This window comes from Rhinolophus sinicus, chromosome 16 (assembly GCF_057876585.1).
Source record: "Rhinolophus sinicus isolate RSI-liver-muscle chromosome 16, RSI-T2T, whole genome shotgun sequence".
NCBI classification, from domain to species: Eukaryota; Metazoa; Chordata; class Mammalia; order Chiroptera; family Rhinolophidae; genus Rhinolophus; species Rhinolophus sinicus.
Window position 1 is genome coordinate 47,339,709 of NC_142516.1, and position 17,541 is coordinate 47,357,249.

The window sequence follows — 17,541 nt, forward strand, 5'->3', positions numbered from 1 at the left end:
TAATACTTAGACGTTTATCTTTTATATCCCTCACACTGTGTGAACCCCCCTCCCCCATCCACTATCCCTCTGAAATTGCACAGAGCCATTACATTTCCACTGTCTCTATTCCTAATGCTGTACTCCGCTTCTTGTAAGTACATACATATACACATACATAGATACACACACACACACATACACATATACATACAAACTTGTAGTTCACATTCATTATTTTTTAGCTTCAGCTTCAGGGGTGCAATGCAGTGATCAGGCATCTACATCATCCCTGAGGTGGTCTCCGTAATAAGACAAGTGTCCATCGGATACCCTACAAAATCTTTACAACATTATTGATTACATTCCCCAAATTAATTTTCAAAACCCCGTGGCCGTCTTGTGGTTACTGACTGTTTCCTAATCTCCTCACCTTCCCCCTTATCACCACCCCCCTCCCATCTGGCAACCCTCAGTTTTTCCTCTATGTCTCCAAAACTGTTTCTGATTAGTTCATTCACTTATTTTCTTTAGATTCCACATATAAGTGAGATCATATGGTATTTGTCTTTCTCTGTCTGGCTTATTTCACTTAACATAATGTTCTCTAGGTCCTTCCATGTTGTTGCAAATAGTAAGATTTCTTTCTTCTTTATGGCTGCGTAATACTCCATTGTATAAATGTACCACAGTTTCTTAATCCAGTCGTCTAATGATGGGCATTTCGGTTGTTTCCATGTCTTGGCTATTGTGTATAGTGCTGCAATAAACATAGGAGTGCATAAAGTTTTTTGAATTAGAGTTTTGGATTTCTCTGGATGGATACCTAGGAGTGGAATTGCTGGATCATAAGGTAGTTCCATTTTCAGATTTTTGAAATACCTCCATACTGTTTTCCATAGTGGCTGCACCAATCTGCAATCCCACCAACAATGCACAAGGGTTCCCTTTTCTCCACATTCGTTCTAGCACTTGTTGTTTGTTGATTTATTGATGATAGCCATTTTGACTATGAGGGGGTGAGGTGGTATCTCATTGTGGTTTTCATTTGCATTTCTCTAATGGTTAGCGAGTTTGAGCATTTTTTCATATGTCTGTTTGCCATCTATATGTCCTTTTTAGAAAAATGTCTCTTCATGTCCTCTGCCCATTTTTTAATTGGGTTGTTTGTTTTTTTGGAGTTGAGTGATTTTTTTATAAACTTGTATATTAACCCCTTATCAGATATATCATTGACAAATATCTTTTCCCACTCAGTAGGGTCCCTTTTTGTTTTATTGATGGTTTCCTTTGCTGTGAAAAAACTTTTTAGTTTGATGTAATCCCACATGTTTAGTTTTTCTCTTACTTCCCTTGCGCGAGGGGATATATCAGTAAAAATCTTAAGATCTTACTCTGGGTAATGTCTGTGAAGTTTCTTCTTATATTTTCTTTTAGGAATTTTATGGTTTTGGATCTTAAACATTTAAGTCTTTAAGCCATTTTGAATTTATTTTTGTATATGGTGTAAGGAGGTGGTCCAGCTTCATTGTTTTGCATGTGTCTGTCCAGGTTTCCCAGCACCATTTATTGAATAGACTGTCTTTATCCCACCATACATTCTTGCTTCCATTGTCGTAGGTTAAATGGCCATATAGGTATGGATTTATTTCTGGACTCTCTAGTCTGTTCCATTGATCTATATGTCTGTTTTTATGCCGGTACCATGCTGTTTTGATTACTGTAGCCTTGTAGTATAATTTGATGTCAGGTATTATTATACCTCCCACTTTGTTCTTATTTCTCAAGATGGCTGAGCCTAGCCAGGATCTTTTATTGTCCCATATAAATTTTAGGATTATATGTTCTATTTCTGTGAAAAATGTCGTTGGTAGTTTGATAGGAATTGCATTGAAAATGTATATTGCCTTAGGCAGTGTTGACATTTTAACTGTATTAATTCTTCCTATCCATGAACATGGTATGTGTTTCCATCTATTTGTATCTTTCATTTCTTTCTTCAGTGTCTGATAATTTTCTGAGTACAGATCTTTTACTTCTTTGGTTAAATTGATTGTTTGACTTTTTAGAAAATAATTGTTAGGTTGTAATCTCATATACTAAACTGAACTCTAAATGGAATGAAAACATACCTGAGGGGAGAAAATAAGGAATTAAAAAATTCAATTGAAGTAATATATTAAGAAAAATGATTACAATATGTAAGATCTCCAATGTATATAAAGGTCTTTTACAAACCCGTAAGACAAATAAGAAAAATGATTACAATATGTAAGATCTCCAATGTATATAAAGGTCTTTTACAAACCCGTAAGACAAATAATGACTGTCACAAATAGTAAATTAGGCAATTTATGAAAGAAGAGAATTACGCAAAACAGGCAATTCATAAAAGAAGAAACAAAGGAAAAATAAGTGAATAGGTCAAAACATTTAGCTTTAGTGATAATTAAGAAAATACAAATTGAAATATGATATTTCACTTATTAAATTAGTGAAGATTAAATTGGTGAAGAATATAGGAAATAGATATTAAGATATACTTCCAATAGGAATATAAATTATACAGCCTTTCTGGAGGGCACTTTGACAGTATATATCAAAAACTTTACAATATTTTCCTCACTGTTCCATTAAATATACTTCTAGAAATTTCTCCTAAATAAATAAGATATGAACATAGATTTACATATGTGTGTTGATTAGAGCGTTTACTTATATAAGATTGGAAACAAAATAAGGGAATGGTTAAATTGTGATCTTTAGGATGAAATATGGAAAAGTTAAAAATTATGTTACAGAGTAATATTTAATGACATGGGAATATATTTATAGTTTACATGGAATAAAATCAGTATAAATGAGTATCCCAAATTGGTTTTAAAAATAAACTGTGCACATACATGCATAGAAAAAGACTGTAATGTTGAATATGTGCCAGAATGTTAAAAGTGGTTATCACTGGCCAGTAGAATATTGAGTGATTTTTTTTTCGCTTCTTTATATTCTATATTTTAAAAATTTCCTATAATGATCATTTTGTATCACTTTTATAATCAGAAGAAAAACCAAATGTTAATTTTAAAAGTTTATAAGATTTATGGCGTATGTATATGAGAATGAATACTTTCATTAGTCTTTCATTTTAAACCTGTTTTCCTTGTTTCATAGCCCTGCTTCTATAGTTTTCTTGTAGTTTATTTACTCATTCATTTTTTTTATCTGGAACCTTGGAAAAGAATAATGATATTTAATGTATATCATTTAAAGGTCATTTATTTTGTCAGTACCTTCCATGTAAACTTTGTGCAGTGTCTTTAAGATCTTAAAAATAATTGTCTTTTTTTTTATCATTGCCTATATCTATATACTTTTTTATTCTAGTAAGAAAAAGCCCTGAAACTCCTATTAAAGTTTCTTTTCTAATTTAGTATGCATCTTATTTTAGGGAAAAGGATATAGTGGATTTTTCTCTTAGAAAGTCTGAGAAAAATTTTTAAAGGAATTAAGTTGATTTTGCTGAAAAACTTTCATATGTCTGCTATTTTTTTGCTTCAAAATTCCAATAAATTCCAATTTTTATATGTAGAAATATGCAGTAAGAAATAATTTAAATGTTTTTCATGTTACGTAAATTCCTTTTAAGTACGTTTTGTACTCTTTTCAAAGAAGCTGCACCAAAATTTAAAATCTGGTATGTTATAGCCTAAATGTCTTGCAGGTTAATTCTTTAAAAATGTAATAACCTTAAGATTAGGTGTTTTTTTTATTTTTATTTTAAGTAGAAGTTTATATGGTGCTATTTTGCTCACCTTTTAAATTAAATAAACAGTCTTTTTCATTTTTCAGTGACTCACCAGCAGTATCCTCTAGAATAAATTTATGTTGCTATGAAGAAAACTGTAGAATTTAAAGGAGATGATTAAAACATTTCCCTGATATAACTTGACCATCCTAGCTGGGAGTAATCTATCCCTTTGTACCAGTCACTTCATTCATTAAATTGTTCATTTATTCAGTCATAAAATACTTACATGTCCATTCTTTTGCCAGTGGGTAGAGTGATGGAAACATAATTAGGAACAAATAAATATCTTAAAAGATCTGGTAGAGTTTGGTGGGGATGAAAAGATGTACAGAAAATTCTGTAGATGGCTGAACACACCAGAACTATGGAGATTCAGAAGAGGGAAAGATTTCTTCTAGGGAGAAAAAGAGACTTTTGAGAAGTGGAGAAACGGGATCTTGGTATAGGAGAAGGCATTTGTCTGGGACCCTTAACAAACAGGTAAAGGAGCCTGTCGGCGCTGTGCTGTCTGTCTTGTTCACTGTTGACAAGTCTTGTCTTTTTTCCTTAGCTGGTCTGGAAGTCCTCTGATGGAAGGGGGTAGGCCTGTGATATGTCTTTCACTGCGTAGAACCCGTTTGCGTTTGCTGCCTGTCAAAGACATTGCCAGATTACTTTTTCATGCTGCCTTTCTTTTTATCATTCCATTTGAAATTCTTTAGTTTGCAGGATTGATAATACAAAGACTTAATTTTGTCTATCTACTTTAAAAAACCATTTATCATTTATGTTGAGTTTGAGACAAATAGTGCAAGTTATGAGCTCTTGAAAAGTCCTATTATTTATGTGTCATGTTTTTGTACTGAGCCCTTAGAATTAAGTAGTGAACAAAACAGACATGGTCTCTGCCCTTGTGGCACTTAAAGTGAAGAACAAATAATCAAGTCTAGTTGAACAAATAATAAGTTAGATATAGTACATGTTCATTAAATTTAGAGAAAGTTTACATCAAGTAACCTTCTGAATTTATGTTTTCCCTTCAACGTCAGTATTACTTGTGAACACCCTAATGTTCATCATTATTTAGAATATGGCTCTTCGATGTGTGTGCCAATCAGAATTGGATTGATCAAGGTCCAGGAAAAGAATGACAAGCAAGTCCTTAAATTCTGTGGCATATACATAAAAAAATTCCATTACTGTATAGGGGACACTAACGTTTACTGAGCTTCCATGAAGTGACAGTACTGTGTTTGGACATTGTATACAAAATATTGGTAGGAATGGTATTGTCTGAAAAAAACAAGGAACTAATCAAGGAGAAATCCAAGACATTAATGGAGAAAGAAAAACCTTTGGCATATTCTCATCTTCCCTTTTTTCTTCCTACAAGATTCTTCTTGATGAACTATCTTCTACTAAACACTGGGCGTCCACGCACGTTTCAGACCACAGTGGATTTCACTACCGCCAGTTTTTGTTAAAGTCTTTGATTAGCCAAACTGTGAAAGACAGTTCTGTGTTGGAAAAAAACCCTTTGAGAAGTGAGCCAGCCCTGGTTCTTCCAAAAGATGAAGCAGCAGCAGCTTCACCAGAGAAACCAAGGATAACTATTCCTCATCTTCTAGAAGAAGAAGTTGAATTCAGCACTGATCTTATTGATTCCTACCCAGGGCATGAAACCCTTTGGTGTCACAGGTAAGAGAAGGGAAAATTCATTTCCTGCAGGGAACTGTGTGTGTCCTTACTAGAGTTACAGAAGGTCTTATATATTATACAGGCCAGTTTTCTATTGATTCATTGCCCTTAGGCAATTTATGTGCTGTAAGTTATATCCTCTATAAAATGGGCATGTTATATTCCCTTTCTACTCCAGAATATGCTGGGGAAATATCTTTTAAGGGCTTAGAGTTGCTAATATGAATGGTGAGACATAACCACCTAGAACCTATGTAGTTTACCTTATTATGTACAGTAGATGTGCACCCCACTGTCACATTTTTGGAGATTAGGCACACAGATCTTCATTTTTAACAGATAATTCCACGTGATTCTAAGGGCAGGAGAACTGCTCTTAGGGAAAGAACAGGAACTGTGTCTTGTAAAATACTTTGTTCAGAGCCCAGCACATTCCTACTGCACATGGATGTTTAATGAAACTGTAGTGATGGATTTAGGGGAAGTTCAGATGGTTTCTAGATAAAAGACCAGCTGCTACCGGTTGTTCTTATTCAAGTATTGGATAGAGGACATGGGCTAAGCCTCTAGAGGTACAGTTTAAGCCCCTTGTTTCTGAATCACTTGTCTGGGGATATCAATGAGGTTTAGTTTTGCTTTTGTGTTGTATTTTAGTTTATAACAAAGATTGGGCTAAGACCTATTCCTAGTTTAATAATTATAGTCTACAAGGAGTCATAATGACTCCAAGTGACTGTCATTATCTCAGTCAATGCTCTTTAAAAACCTTTGGGATAATAGTCTTTCTCACGAACAATCCAGTAATCTGAGTTTGTAACATTTGTCCAAATACCCAGAGACTTCATCGTAACTTCTCTTCCTCCTTCCCTCAGATAACTCTGGGTTACAAATGCAGCAATGAACTGAGTATTGTATATTTTGAAATTATCAACTGACTTTGTTTTTCCTGAAAAGCTTGACTTTGTGATGTGATGTTTCTTTTCTCTGTTCTCTTCATTCCCCTCCTATTTCACAGACGGCATGTTTTCTACCTTCAGCATTATTTAAATGGTAGGTTTCCTCACAACGTGACCCAGTTGTCACCTGGAGACAGCCCTGGGGGGACTTTGAGTGACTTGCACCACATCCCAGCAGGTCCCCGCACATCTCAGGCAATGGAGGTAGATGGACTGAGTGACTGTAGCAAGCAAGGCTATTCCCAGGAAACGAAACGCCTGAAGAGGACCCCAGCTCCAGATTCCCTAGGCCTGGAAATGGAACACAGGTTCATCGATCAAGTATTGTCCACCTGCCGGAATGTAGAGCAGGCCAGGTTTGCCAATGCATATAGGAAATGGCTGGATACTTTGAGTCAATGAAAGAGATGGACTATTCCTGCAAGGTTCCCCTTTTAGTGCAATATTGCTTTCCTTTCTTATTTACATAGTTGCATGAACTATTTGCTGTTATTAGCTACCTATATGTTCTTCATCTTTATCTTAAAGGTCCATAGTAAATCTTTTACTTTATTTTTTTTGTTAAGAACTGGCATTCCTTTGGGGATAAAATAATTGTGTAGTTCCTTCCTGCTTAAACAGTGAGTCTTAATTTTTTCTTTGTAACTTCTCATTCTTTATATTTCTATATTTCTGTATTTCTAGAAGAAGCCTGTATTTCTAGGCTTCTTCTCATTTGGTTCTTCTAGGTGGTTCACACATACCTCTACCCACCTCAGTGCAATTGATGCATAGACTAATTTTTTAATTAAAAATGTATGTTGTAGTTCAGCTTAAAAACAAGACAAATGCAAAATTATTCAATATAATTGTTGTTTTGCGAATCAAATGGCCAGATGAGTGGATAAGTGAAAGTATAAACCATTTCTTTCTCTACCGGTAGGTAGCATGTTCTACTCAAGTTATAGACCAAGATAACCAAAGTCAGCAGTATTGAAATTTATATGAAAAACATGCTTCCAACGTAACCCATTTTTTAAATAGTTATTTTAAAAGAAGTAATTTTAAGAATTTACGTAATTGTAGTACTAGAAAATTATTTTTATTACTAGTTTTGTAGATTGTTTTTACCTCAAATTTGGTATATGCCAAAAACACTCAAGTCAGCCCTTATAAAAATCTTTTTAAAAAAACACGCTGGAATGCCATTTTGAGTTATGACTACTTTCCTTCCAAATTCATCATAAAAATGGGAGAAATATGCATAGAAATGTATCCATAAAAATCTTTCTTTTTAAAAATTTAAGTTATTGAGGATACACTGGATAAAATACAAAATTTTAATGAAGTGATTTTTAGAAGTTTACTGGCAAAAGCCAGGGAGAAAAAATAATTTTGAAGGTTAGTTCTTCAATCTTTGTTTTAGAAAATAAAAATAATTAAAAAACTTTGATATAAACTTATCAGGGATGAGGTACCAAAGTATCCACCTTATAGCTGTATCTTATCTTTTCAATAACAAGGGCTGGGTTTTTCAGGTTGGTGAGGCGGTGTGGGGGAAAGGCCAGGTAATGTCTGATGTCTACTTTATACTTTCTTATTATATTTACTCCTTCATAAATGGTCTGCCTTGTTTATTTCCATATACCTTTCTTTTCCCAGTCCATTCCATCCTTTTTGTTACTTTCACTTTTGTGTATTTTTCCTTATTTCAGAGATATGACTGAAGATATTCTCCCTATTTCCAGTGAATTCCATGCTCCATTAAACACATACACACACGCAACACATACACAAAATGGGAATATGACCTGCTCCTTTGAAAGTTCCCCTAATGATGGACACTGTCTTTTGCCCTGCATGTGTGCAGAATGCGAGTAACAGTGGCAGAAACAGGTGTGATCAGCATGCCTTGCCTGTGCTCCTTTTCACGTGCTAGGCCACCTGTATGGTGAAGAGACAGGCAGGGAAGGCAGACCTCCCTTCTCTCACTGTTATGGAGACCCTCGACTGGAGGGAGGCACTTTGCCTTAAGGGAAAAGACGAAGGCCTTACCTTGCAGGTCATGGTTTTGTTGAGTGGCAAACTGTTGAGTGAGACTTAGGAACACCAGAACAGGCCTGGCTCCTGTAGACAGAAGCTGCTCTTCTCTCTTGGAGCAAACATTACCCTTTTGTAGCTTTTATAGTAGTTTGGTAAGAAAATAATTCCATTACGAACGTAACTCCATGGCTGTTTATATTCAAGGCATATTTTGAATCAGATATCTCAACGTCTACTCAGACTTCTATGGATAAAATCATTAGTTTATGATCTTCAGCACCTGCAGGGTTTGGGGATTAACTACACAGAGCTGACATGGGAGATGCAGCCCATTCCACTAACACATGTTGCCAAATTCTGGCCTCACTCAGTATTACCTTTTTTCCAAGCATGATTTTAAGTATCCCAAGTAATAGGGCTTCTTATGCTTTGATGTTAGAGTGTCAGAACATGAGTGTAGACAATACCCTGTGAAACATCTAAATATTATAATGCTCCACATCTTTTTCTGCCTTCCACAGAGTATCTTATTAACTGTCCTTGTGTGTTTTAAGGCTCTTAACCCACCCCATTTTGAAGACCTGCAGTCCTTTACTGTATCTTGGTCTGTCCCTTTAATAAAGTTTTAAGTAGGGGGTGAAAATACAAATATCCAAGGACACTGTTTATATGTGACTTGTGTGTGCTACTTTATTTCTAAAATTTTCATTTTTTCAAGTGTTCATTCACAAAAACCTAGTATTGCCCTATATCATATTTTCTTTCCCTAAATGGTTGACACCTAAACTCACTAGCTGTAGCATGGTAATATTTCTTTGACTGATGAGCTCATTCGGTGGAAAGGATGTGTGTATTTTCACGGATTTGTTAGTCTTTACTTATTTTTGTATAAATATGTTGTTAAAAGAAGAGATGGTTTCTATTGACATACATTTCATCAGACTTTCCCTGGAAGAATAGTAGGCCATTGTACCGTCCTGTGGATCAAGAATACTACTGACATGCAAAAAACAAGTTGGTCAGTGTTTTCACTGCCACCCCTCCACCCCACCTTTTTTTTTAGTATACCTGTTTTGGTAACACGGTGTTCCCAGATTCTGCTGCATGTTGTGAAGAGTCATTAAATATTTATTAAATGAATGAATGATTAACTGTTTGAAGAGGGGAAAGATTGATCATGAGTGATGGATAAGAGCGAGCTATGATTGAGAAATTGATTGGATTAGAGCAATGGCTTGTGAATGAATATATTCTAGCTTCACCATACTTCAGTGAAGCTGTTGCATATAGAAGAATGTAGTTGTTTTTTTCATTTAATTGCCTTGTTTAAGCTTGTTAAATCCCATCCAAGCAGTGCAGCTCTATAATTATCAATTAACGGTACTTTAATATATATTAAAAATTCATAGAACTGATCCATGCCATTTGCATTAAGAACACTACTTTCTGCTCATTTATGATGTTGGAGGACAGATCTTGCCAACACAGCCAGAACCACTTGGGGCATCGGAAGAAATTCTTTGATTTCAGAGACGTGTTGATCTATACCTGTGAGTGGGTAGTCATTTTGTGCTTTTCCTTTTCTCCTCAACTTGAACTGTGGCCCTTTTAGATCTATCATAAACCTGTGTCAGTTTTTTTACGTAAGAATTTGATACCTATTAATGTCCCCTTTTTCTTTTCTAGGTTTTAACATTTTATTACTTTTCTGGAAACTCTGGGCCCAGATTTTCGATCATTTTTATTATTCCTATGGTATGGTTCTAATACAAATTAAAGGCTTCATTATTAATAGGACTAAATGTACATGGGTGGTCAATAAAAGCCACTTAAATCTTCAGATAAGGGCTTATGTGACACAAGATGTGGAAACAAAAGTTCTTGAATTTTTATGTAGCATTTTGTAGGAAGGCATATATGGTGGTAGACTTCGTGCCATCGAGCTATATTCCAGTCATATCAACTCATGCTTGTTGAAACACATTCGTGTGTGTGTGTGTGTGTGTGTGTGTGTGTGTGTGTGTGTCTAAAGAGAACTTTAATATTATTGAGAACAAACTGTCAGTCTAGTAATTTTCTCTTATATAGCACAAGATGGTATAAAAGGCACGGCTAAATACCATTTAGGAGTACAATTACCACTTGTACAGTAATCGAATCTCTACCTTAGTTACCCTGAATTACAGACGATGCTACAGATTTAGTTATCAAAGGAAGTAACATATAATCTTTTTTTTGCATAAAGTTTTTGTAAGCTTACAGTTATTTTGTTACTAGAAAATTATATTTTAAAACTTTTAGATATTAAAGTATGCTAGAAAATTTGAACAGCATTGTAATAACTGAACCTTTTGTCTTCTGAATACATTTCTCAAATAGGTAACTGTTGCAAAACCTAGCACCTAGCACTTGACAGTGCTGCTGCCTCCCCCTGCCTGGGTATATACTCTATAACGTGCACCTGTTTCATGGAGAAGTGCATGGAGGCACAGGAAAGCTTAGGCAAATTCAGTGAGCAGGAAAACTCAACCTTAGAATTCTACTTAACCATCACACAGTGTCTTTTAAAAATAACTATACATACTGTGTTAATTCGAGTGCCTTTTTTACTTTTGGGGGGAGCAAGATTATATTTCAGTCTAATGTTTAGGTAGAAAGCAGAAGATAGAAGTTTTATCAGTTCATTGCGACGCACTCTATTCCATTTGCTAATCATGCTCCCATAGAGTATTGTATCCTCTTGAGATACTGATATGGGCAGGAAGGATGTTTTGGTTTGCATTTCTTTAGTTATTATGTTTAAGTACCCTACCAAGAAGAACTGGTTCTTTTTGGGGGATGGGGCATCACATTTAGAGGACGGCACGTGCATAAACATCAACCTGAAACCTGTGCAGCCTGTGTTCAAAGGGAAACAGTGGCTCTCTGCCCTAAAAGAAAAGCCATATAGTTTTCCCAAATGAATACCTTGCCTCACTTTAAGGACTTAAAGAATTCCCTCCCAAATCCAGACCTATGTAAGATAGTTGAAAATGGGGGGAAATGGGGCCCTTATGCTTTCAAATATTGGAGGGAAAGAAGTGAACACCGAGATGAAATTTAAAATGTGGCATTTTATGTATTTGGGTATGGGAAGGGGAGGGATAGGAATTCCGTATTTCAAGATAGCAAATAATTTTTAATTGTAATTTCCTAAAAATATATAGCTATAGATTCCAAAGTGCTTTTTAGAGGACTGTTAACTAATACTATATTCTAAATGGCAGCAATACGTCATGGTCATAGTTGAGACAGAAAACCATCGTGTCAGTTGTGGATCCGTGGTGGGGGAAACCTTAGGCTCCCAGTTTGGACCTCTGTTGTTGCCAGGCCATGTTAACACTAGAAAACCAAACTCCTTGCTGAAAAAGAGAGAGAGAGAGACAGAGAAAGAGAGCAGTGACTTAGTCAGCTATGAAACCTTGTGCTTCCATGAATATTAACTATCCATAGTTTGTGCTTTCTGGACAGTCCTATGGTCCACAAAGCTCACCCTGGCATTGGTTTTATTAGTCTAATTTATTCCTCAGGGTGTAGAAAATTTAGTCAATTTAGGACAAAATTTTATATTCAGTGGCAAAAAAAAAAGGGCAAACATATGCTAAATATATTACTAGTCCTTAAAATCGTAGTGTACGTAGTATTTTTTATAAAACACTAGCAGTGCAACAGCACGCAGATGCTCGTGACTGCCTCGTCGCCCATCTCGCTGCGTTAACCCCCAGGGCTCTTAGGAATGTTCCCTTCCACGTGTCTTCCATGGACATGCTTTCTGTAGTGTCTTATTTTTCATGTTTGGCAGTGGTAGGTAGGGGTGTTTCAGTGGACGACAGTCTCAATTTTTGAATATCCTGTTGAGGAAAAGGATTATTGTTGGTTTTTCAAGTAACAACTATTTTGCCTCTTAAAACTTCAGTTTCCCGAAAAGAGTGTTTTCTCTGCAGACCCTGTATACGTTCAGTACATTGTGTAATGCCTTGCTCTTTGTAGGATTTCAACAAGTCAGAATTGTTAAAGGCTAGAAAATTAAAACAGATTTATCTGTCTTACCGCCATTGTACACATCCTTAGCTTTAGGAGAAATGTAGTGTCGTGCATAAGACGAATACCCAGCTCCAGGTATACAAGGCAAAGATTGCAAGTGAAATTTAGATACTTGTGTGTGTACACATATCCGTATGTATATACATTTAAATGAGATTTGCAACTTGAATTTCTATAGTGCTTTTACGAAGAATTTTATCTAAAGGATTTTTATTTTCGTATCTGCTTACAAAGCAGTTTTAATTAGACCAGCCCCTTCAAAGAAAGTTGGAACCCTAACACAAGTGCCCAGTTGTCTGAATTAACCAGATATTTGTGTAAACTGTTTATATTAAGTCTTGGGTTGCTCACAAACCATGATATTTCTGCTTTTCTTCCTTTAGGGAATCAGCCTTAATTTTATGTATGGCAGTCACTACCCTCAAAGTACTATGCAGCATACTTCAGATGTTTGTTTATATTTATAAAGTGGTCAGTGATAAATTTGAGGTTTTTTTAATGTCAGAGATGAACAATTTCACATGTCCACATGTTGATTCACACAGCATTCTCTTAAAAATGCTCATATATTCTCTCTCACAAATGTCATCTTGCATTTGAGTCAGGTATTTTTTTCTTATTGGTTAGGGAATGAGAGTAAATTTGAGTGCAGTCATAGTAGGTGCTCAATAAATATGTAGTCCATTATTGACCTAATATCAAAATAACAGCTTTCAGAAAGGGAACTGTTGTTATCTTTCGCTGAGAAGTATATTTTTAGAGTAATATATGTTTGAAATTGAAAAATTGTTTCATTTGACATGAATTTTCAGGCTTACTTAGATTGGAGTTAGTAATTAATAAAAATATTGTTTATGTAGAACATGGACTGAAGATAGGAGATGTGAAAAGTTTAGTATCTTTTTGTGCAAGGCACATTAATAAACGTGATTAAATATCTTAGTAGGTTGCTGAACTCTAGAGAGAACTACTGTAGTCTTCTGCAATCAATGTCTATGTTGGTATATCCAGTATTACCTGGTTTAAGTTATGTTTATTTTTCCCTAAATCTTGGTTGCTTTCCAGTGTCTTAAAAGTGGTGATGGTAAAATATGAAGTTATATTAAATAACTTCTTACTGCTTTTCTCAGAACATCTTTAAAATGAGGGAGAAATTTTTATGAATGATATAGTACTTTCAGAATCTATTAATTTGTGGCTTTCAGAGCATTTTTGACAGTTTACGTAGTGGAAACATTTAAAAATTAAAAGACAAACAAGCATTCCAACCTGAGCTGTTAGGAGCAGAGAGTGTAGTTACAAGTGTAATCAGGTATTGGCCCCTGGAGAATTTCCTGATCTCTGACTTAGATGCTGGTTTCTGACTGAGGTGACCAGCCCGTATTGTATTTGGGTGTCTATTGTTCCTCGGAAAAATAACAGAATGGGTAACTAGATTTACTTGTGTTTGAGTTGGACAAAATAAAAGATGAGGTATTGTAGGTATGCCAAATATTTATACACTCCACTGTCAAAACTAAAATAAAAAGGGGGGGAGAGAAAATTATAAAAGGTCGATGAATCTTTTTTAGTAGCTTCTAAATTTTTTATTACAAGTCTCTTGGACACTAGGCCGTTGCTTACTTTAACGCTGAATGACTTACTTAAGGGATAGTTCTCAGATACTGTATTCTGCTATTAGAATTCATCATGCAAGTTAATTTTACATTGCTTGAAGATGTTCCCCAAAATGGAGTATGTAAGTTGCAGTCAATATTGTTTTAAGATTCTCTTACAGGTTATGGTTTAAATGGACACGTTACATATAGGATCTGTGGTGCAAGGTCAGATCCTGGGCATTAAAGATCAGTTTGGCTAACTTACTGAGGATACTAATTGTCTTCACTCTGATTGCACTGCTGTTTTTTTAAAACTATTCCCCACCCCCAAGAAAAAAACCAGTCTACATTGAAGTTCCTTTAGCTTTCACCATATGCTAACTGAAGTTTTTTTAAGCACTAAATATTTTGTGAATTCGTTTTACACTTAAAAATGTGTAACTTGCGGAGGAATAAAAAAATAAATTATGCAGTAAGGTATGTGCAGTGTGCGCTTGTGATGTTCTGGAAGTTAGTACTCCAGAGTGCTAATTTCTAAGGCTAATATAATGATTAGAGGTTACTTATATCAGCTCTGTCCAATAGAAATAAACGTGAGCCACATATGTAATTTTTAATGTTCTAGTAGCCACATTTTTTTAGAAGGTGAAATTAACTTTGATATTTTATCTAACCTAATATATTAAAAATATGAATGTGTTCTTTATGTAATCAATATAAAAAATATTGAGAGATTTTACCTCCTTCTTTTCCCATGTAAGTCTGCAAAATTCAGTGTGTATTTTGCACTCAAAGTACATCTCAATTCTGACTAGCTATATGTCAAGTGCTCAAATAGCTGCATGTGGCTAAGGGCTACTATATTGGACAGGGCAGGTTCATAGGGGACAAAATGTGACTTTATTTTCAATTGGGAGATGATGAAGTAGACATGAAGTTCTGGTACTTTAAAAATTACTTAGTACACTTAGAAAAGTACCTAATGGAGTTAGCCACTCATTTTCCTTCATCTTCATTTTAAACTTGCTCCAGGAGTAGGCTCAACCTGTTTCAATTTGCCAAACATTATTTAAGGAGGAAGAAATTCCATGCCATGTAAAATACCATGATAGGCAAATTATAACAACACATTATTAACACATTTTTCAATGTGTTCACTAAATTCTGTTCTATTCCTTCAAAATAGCTTAAATTGCATGTTAATTATGTATCTGTACCTACTTTGTTTTTATATTCTTATAATACAATAATGTGTATTCACAAACAGCCCTAGGATTCTAATCTTCCTATGCAGCTGTCTTCCAGTACTTACTGGTACACTTACTAAGTTGTGATAAGTGGCAGAAAAGTAGAAACGAACCATTCTTTTCATTAGATTTGTTTTTATCATGTGACCATGTACCAAGCCAGCTATAAATTATTGTATTTCTGTAGAATATGGAAAATAGTGTTTGTGTCTTATCTTTGCTAAATGTTGCAATTTCTAAGTAAAACTTTTCATCTCCTAAAATGAGCGTTAAGTGTGATTTTATTTGTACTTGTGGTGTTTTAAACTCAACTCCAGTCTGCCAAGCTGTCCTGTTTAACTGTTGTGATGGTGGTGATGGGAGGAGGTTTGTGCTGTTGTCCAAGTAAAACCAATGATTTGATTACTTACCTACATTTGTAGGAATAATGAAAAATGTTACTTGTGTCTAGGACATGAAAGAAAGATCAAACAAATTGCAGAAGTTGTCACAGTTGTCTTTAGAGTGCATTAACAATGACTAACGGACTTAACGAATGTCATTATGACTAGATACACTTTTTCTCATATATTACAAATGAAATTATTGAGCAGGGAATTACTCAGTTATTTCAGTGTTATATCCCATGTAGTCTTAATCTTGCATCTCACTTCTACATGTTAATAAGCCAGACAGATACAGCATTCAGAGTTACTTAAGTGGTATTATACATACGTGTAAATAGATCTGAAAAGTATTTGATGAAGTGGACACTGGTTTACTCAGTTTTTAAATATTTCAAAAGGATGTTTTGTGGGAAAGGCCATTATTGCTTTGTCCCATGACTATTTGAGATTATATTGTAAATAATACAGTACTATTATCTATGTCTATTTTGGTAAGAAACAGGAAATAGAATTTATTTTGCATCATGTCGAAGTATGACAATCTTTAAAACCACAGTATTGTTTTTTCTTTTATATGGTAGAGAAGGGAACCTACTAGCTTACTAAAGGCAGATAGTAAGCAGATTACATAAGTTTGACAACAATTAATATTTGCAAAATGCTTTTCTGGCAAACTGCTCAATAGGATGCTTCCTGAAATTAAAGATTAACAATAATAACAGGTAGGATGATACACTAGCCAATTAAATTTTAAAATATGATAAATCTTTCATCATTTCTCTACATTTAGTAGTACTGCTTTCCTCAGGTTGGGAACTCAAATTTTTGCTTTTGATGCTCTTTTATAAGTGAAGTGGTGCTTTGTAAAATATTTAAATGGTATGGCACCTGTCTTCATTCCAGAATGTCTACTTTCGGGCATCAACTTTATTTAAAATAAGTTAAGAGTATGTCCTTTTCTTATGAGAAGTACAATATCATTATATGTGTCCTGTGATATACCAGAAATTGAAAATAGAAGCATTTCTCTCACTGATTCTTAGTAATCCTAGCTGCCAGGAAGAATTCCCTTACCACTCCTTAATTATATGAACAACAGACAGATAATACTTTTGAATTTATATTTTTAGTGTCATAATCCTCTGATATAGAAATCTTTTGTATTCGATTCCTCATAAACCTCTCACAGTTATTTCAGTATGCTTTCTGTATAGGGTATCACAGAAACTTATTTTTGTATTCTCATTTGCTTAAATTGCCAGTGATTCCCCTAGACACATTATTGAGAGAATACTTGAAAGTGGGTGAATAATGGGATTGGTGCAGCATCAGTCACCCCATTTGTTTTATTTTCAAGGAAATTTTGTCGTCTAACCATCTACTGTGGTCCCTGGAGCAGAATTAATCAGCAGTTCTCTCTTGTCTGTAACTAAGTGGGGACATATCTAATTTGTGGCATTGATCTCACGAGTATTAATGTTAGTCCATATGAAGAAATTTTAAATTAAAATGGTTTGTGTAACATTTATTGTTAAAAAAAAATGAACTTGAATGCATAACAATAGGAGATTCAGTAAGTTGGTATTTTCCTACCACAGTATACTATGCAGCCATAAATACATAATTACATGAAAAAAAGTCTCAAATTAGTTTTTAAAAGTAAGTTATAGAAAAATATGTAAAGTAAGATTCTAATTTTTAAAAAGTTCCCATTTTCAATGTGGAGGACCAACAATCCTACTGCACAGAACTAAAGATGTTGGAAAAATTACTAAAAAATACCAA

General features: G+C 34.7%; 1 protein-coding gene across 3 annotated transcripts in view; it reads left to right on the forward strand.

Annotated features, from left to right (window-relative positions):
• The window catches only part of PTAR1 (protein prenyltransferase alpha subunit repeat containing 1), a 47,827-nt gene extending 32,194 nt beyond the window's left edge, over window positions 1-15,633 (forward strand). For all 3 annotated transcript variants that reach the window (XM_019730560.3, XM_074330537.2, XM_074330536.2), the window contains 2 exons: window positions 5,160-5,464; window positions 6,480-15,633. In XM_019730560.3, coding sequence (XP_019586119.3) covers window positions 5,160-5,464; window positions 6,480-6,822 — 648 coding nt within the window. In that variant the 3' untranslated portion in view covers window positions 6,823-15,633. The remainder of the gene's footprint in view (window positions 1-5,159; window positions 5,465-6,479) is intronic.
• Window positions 15,634-17,541: the final 1,908 nt, after the last annotated feature.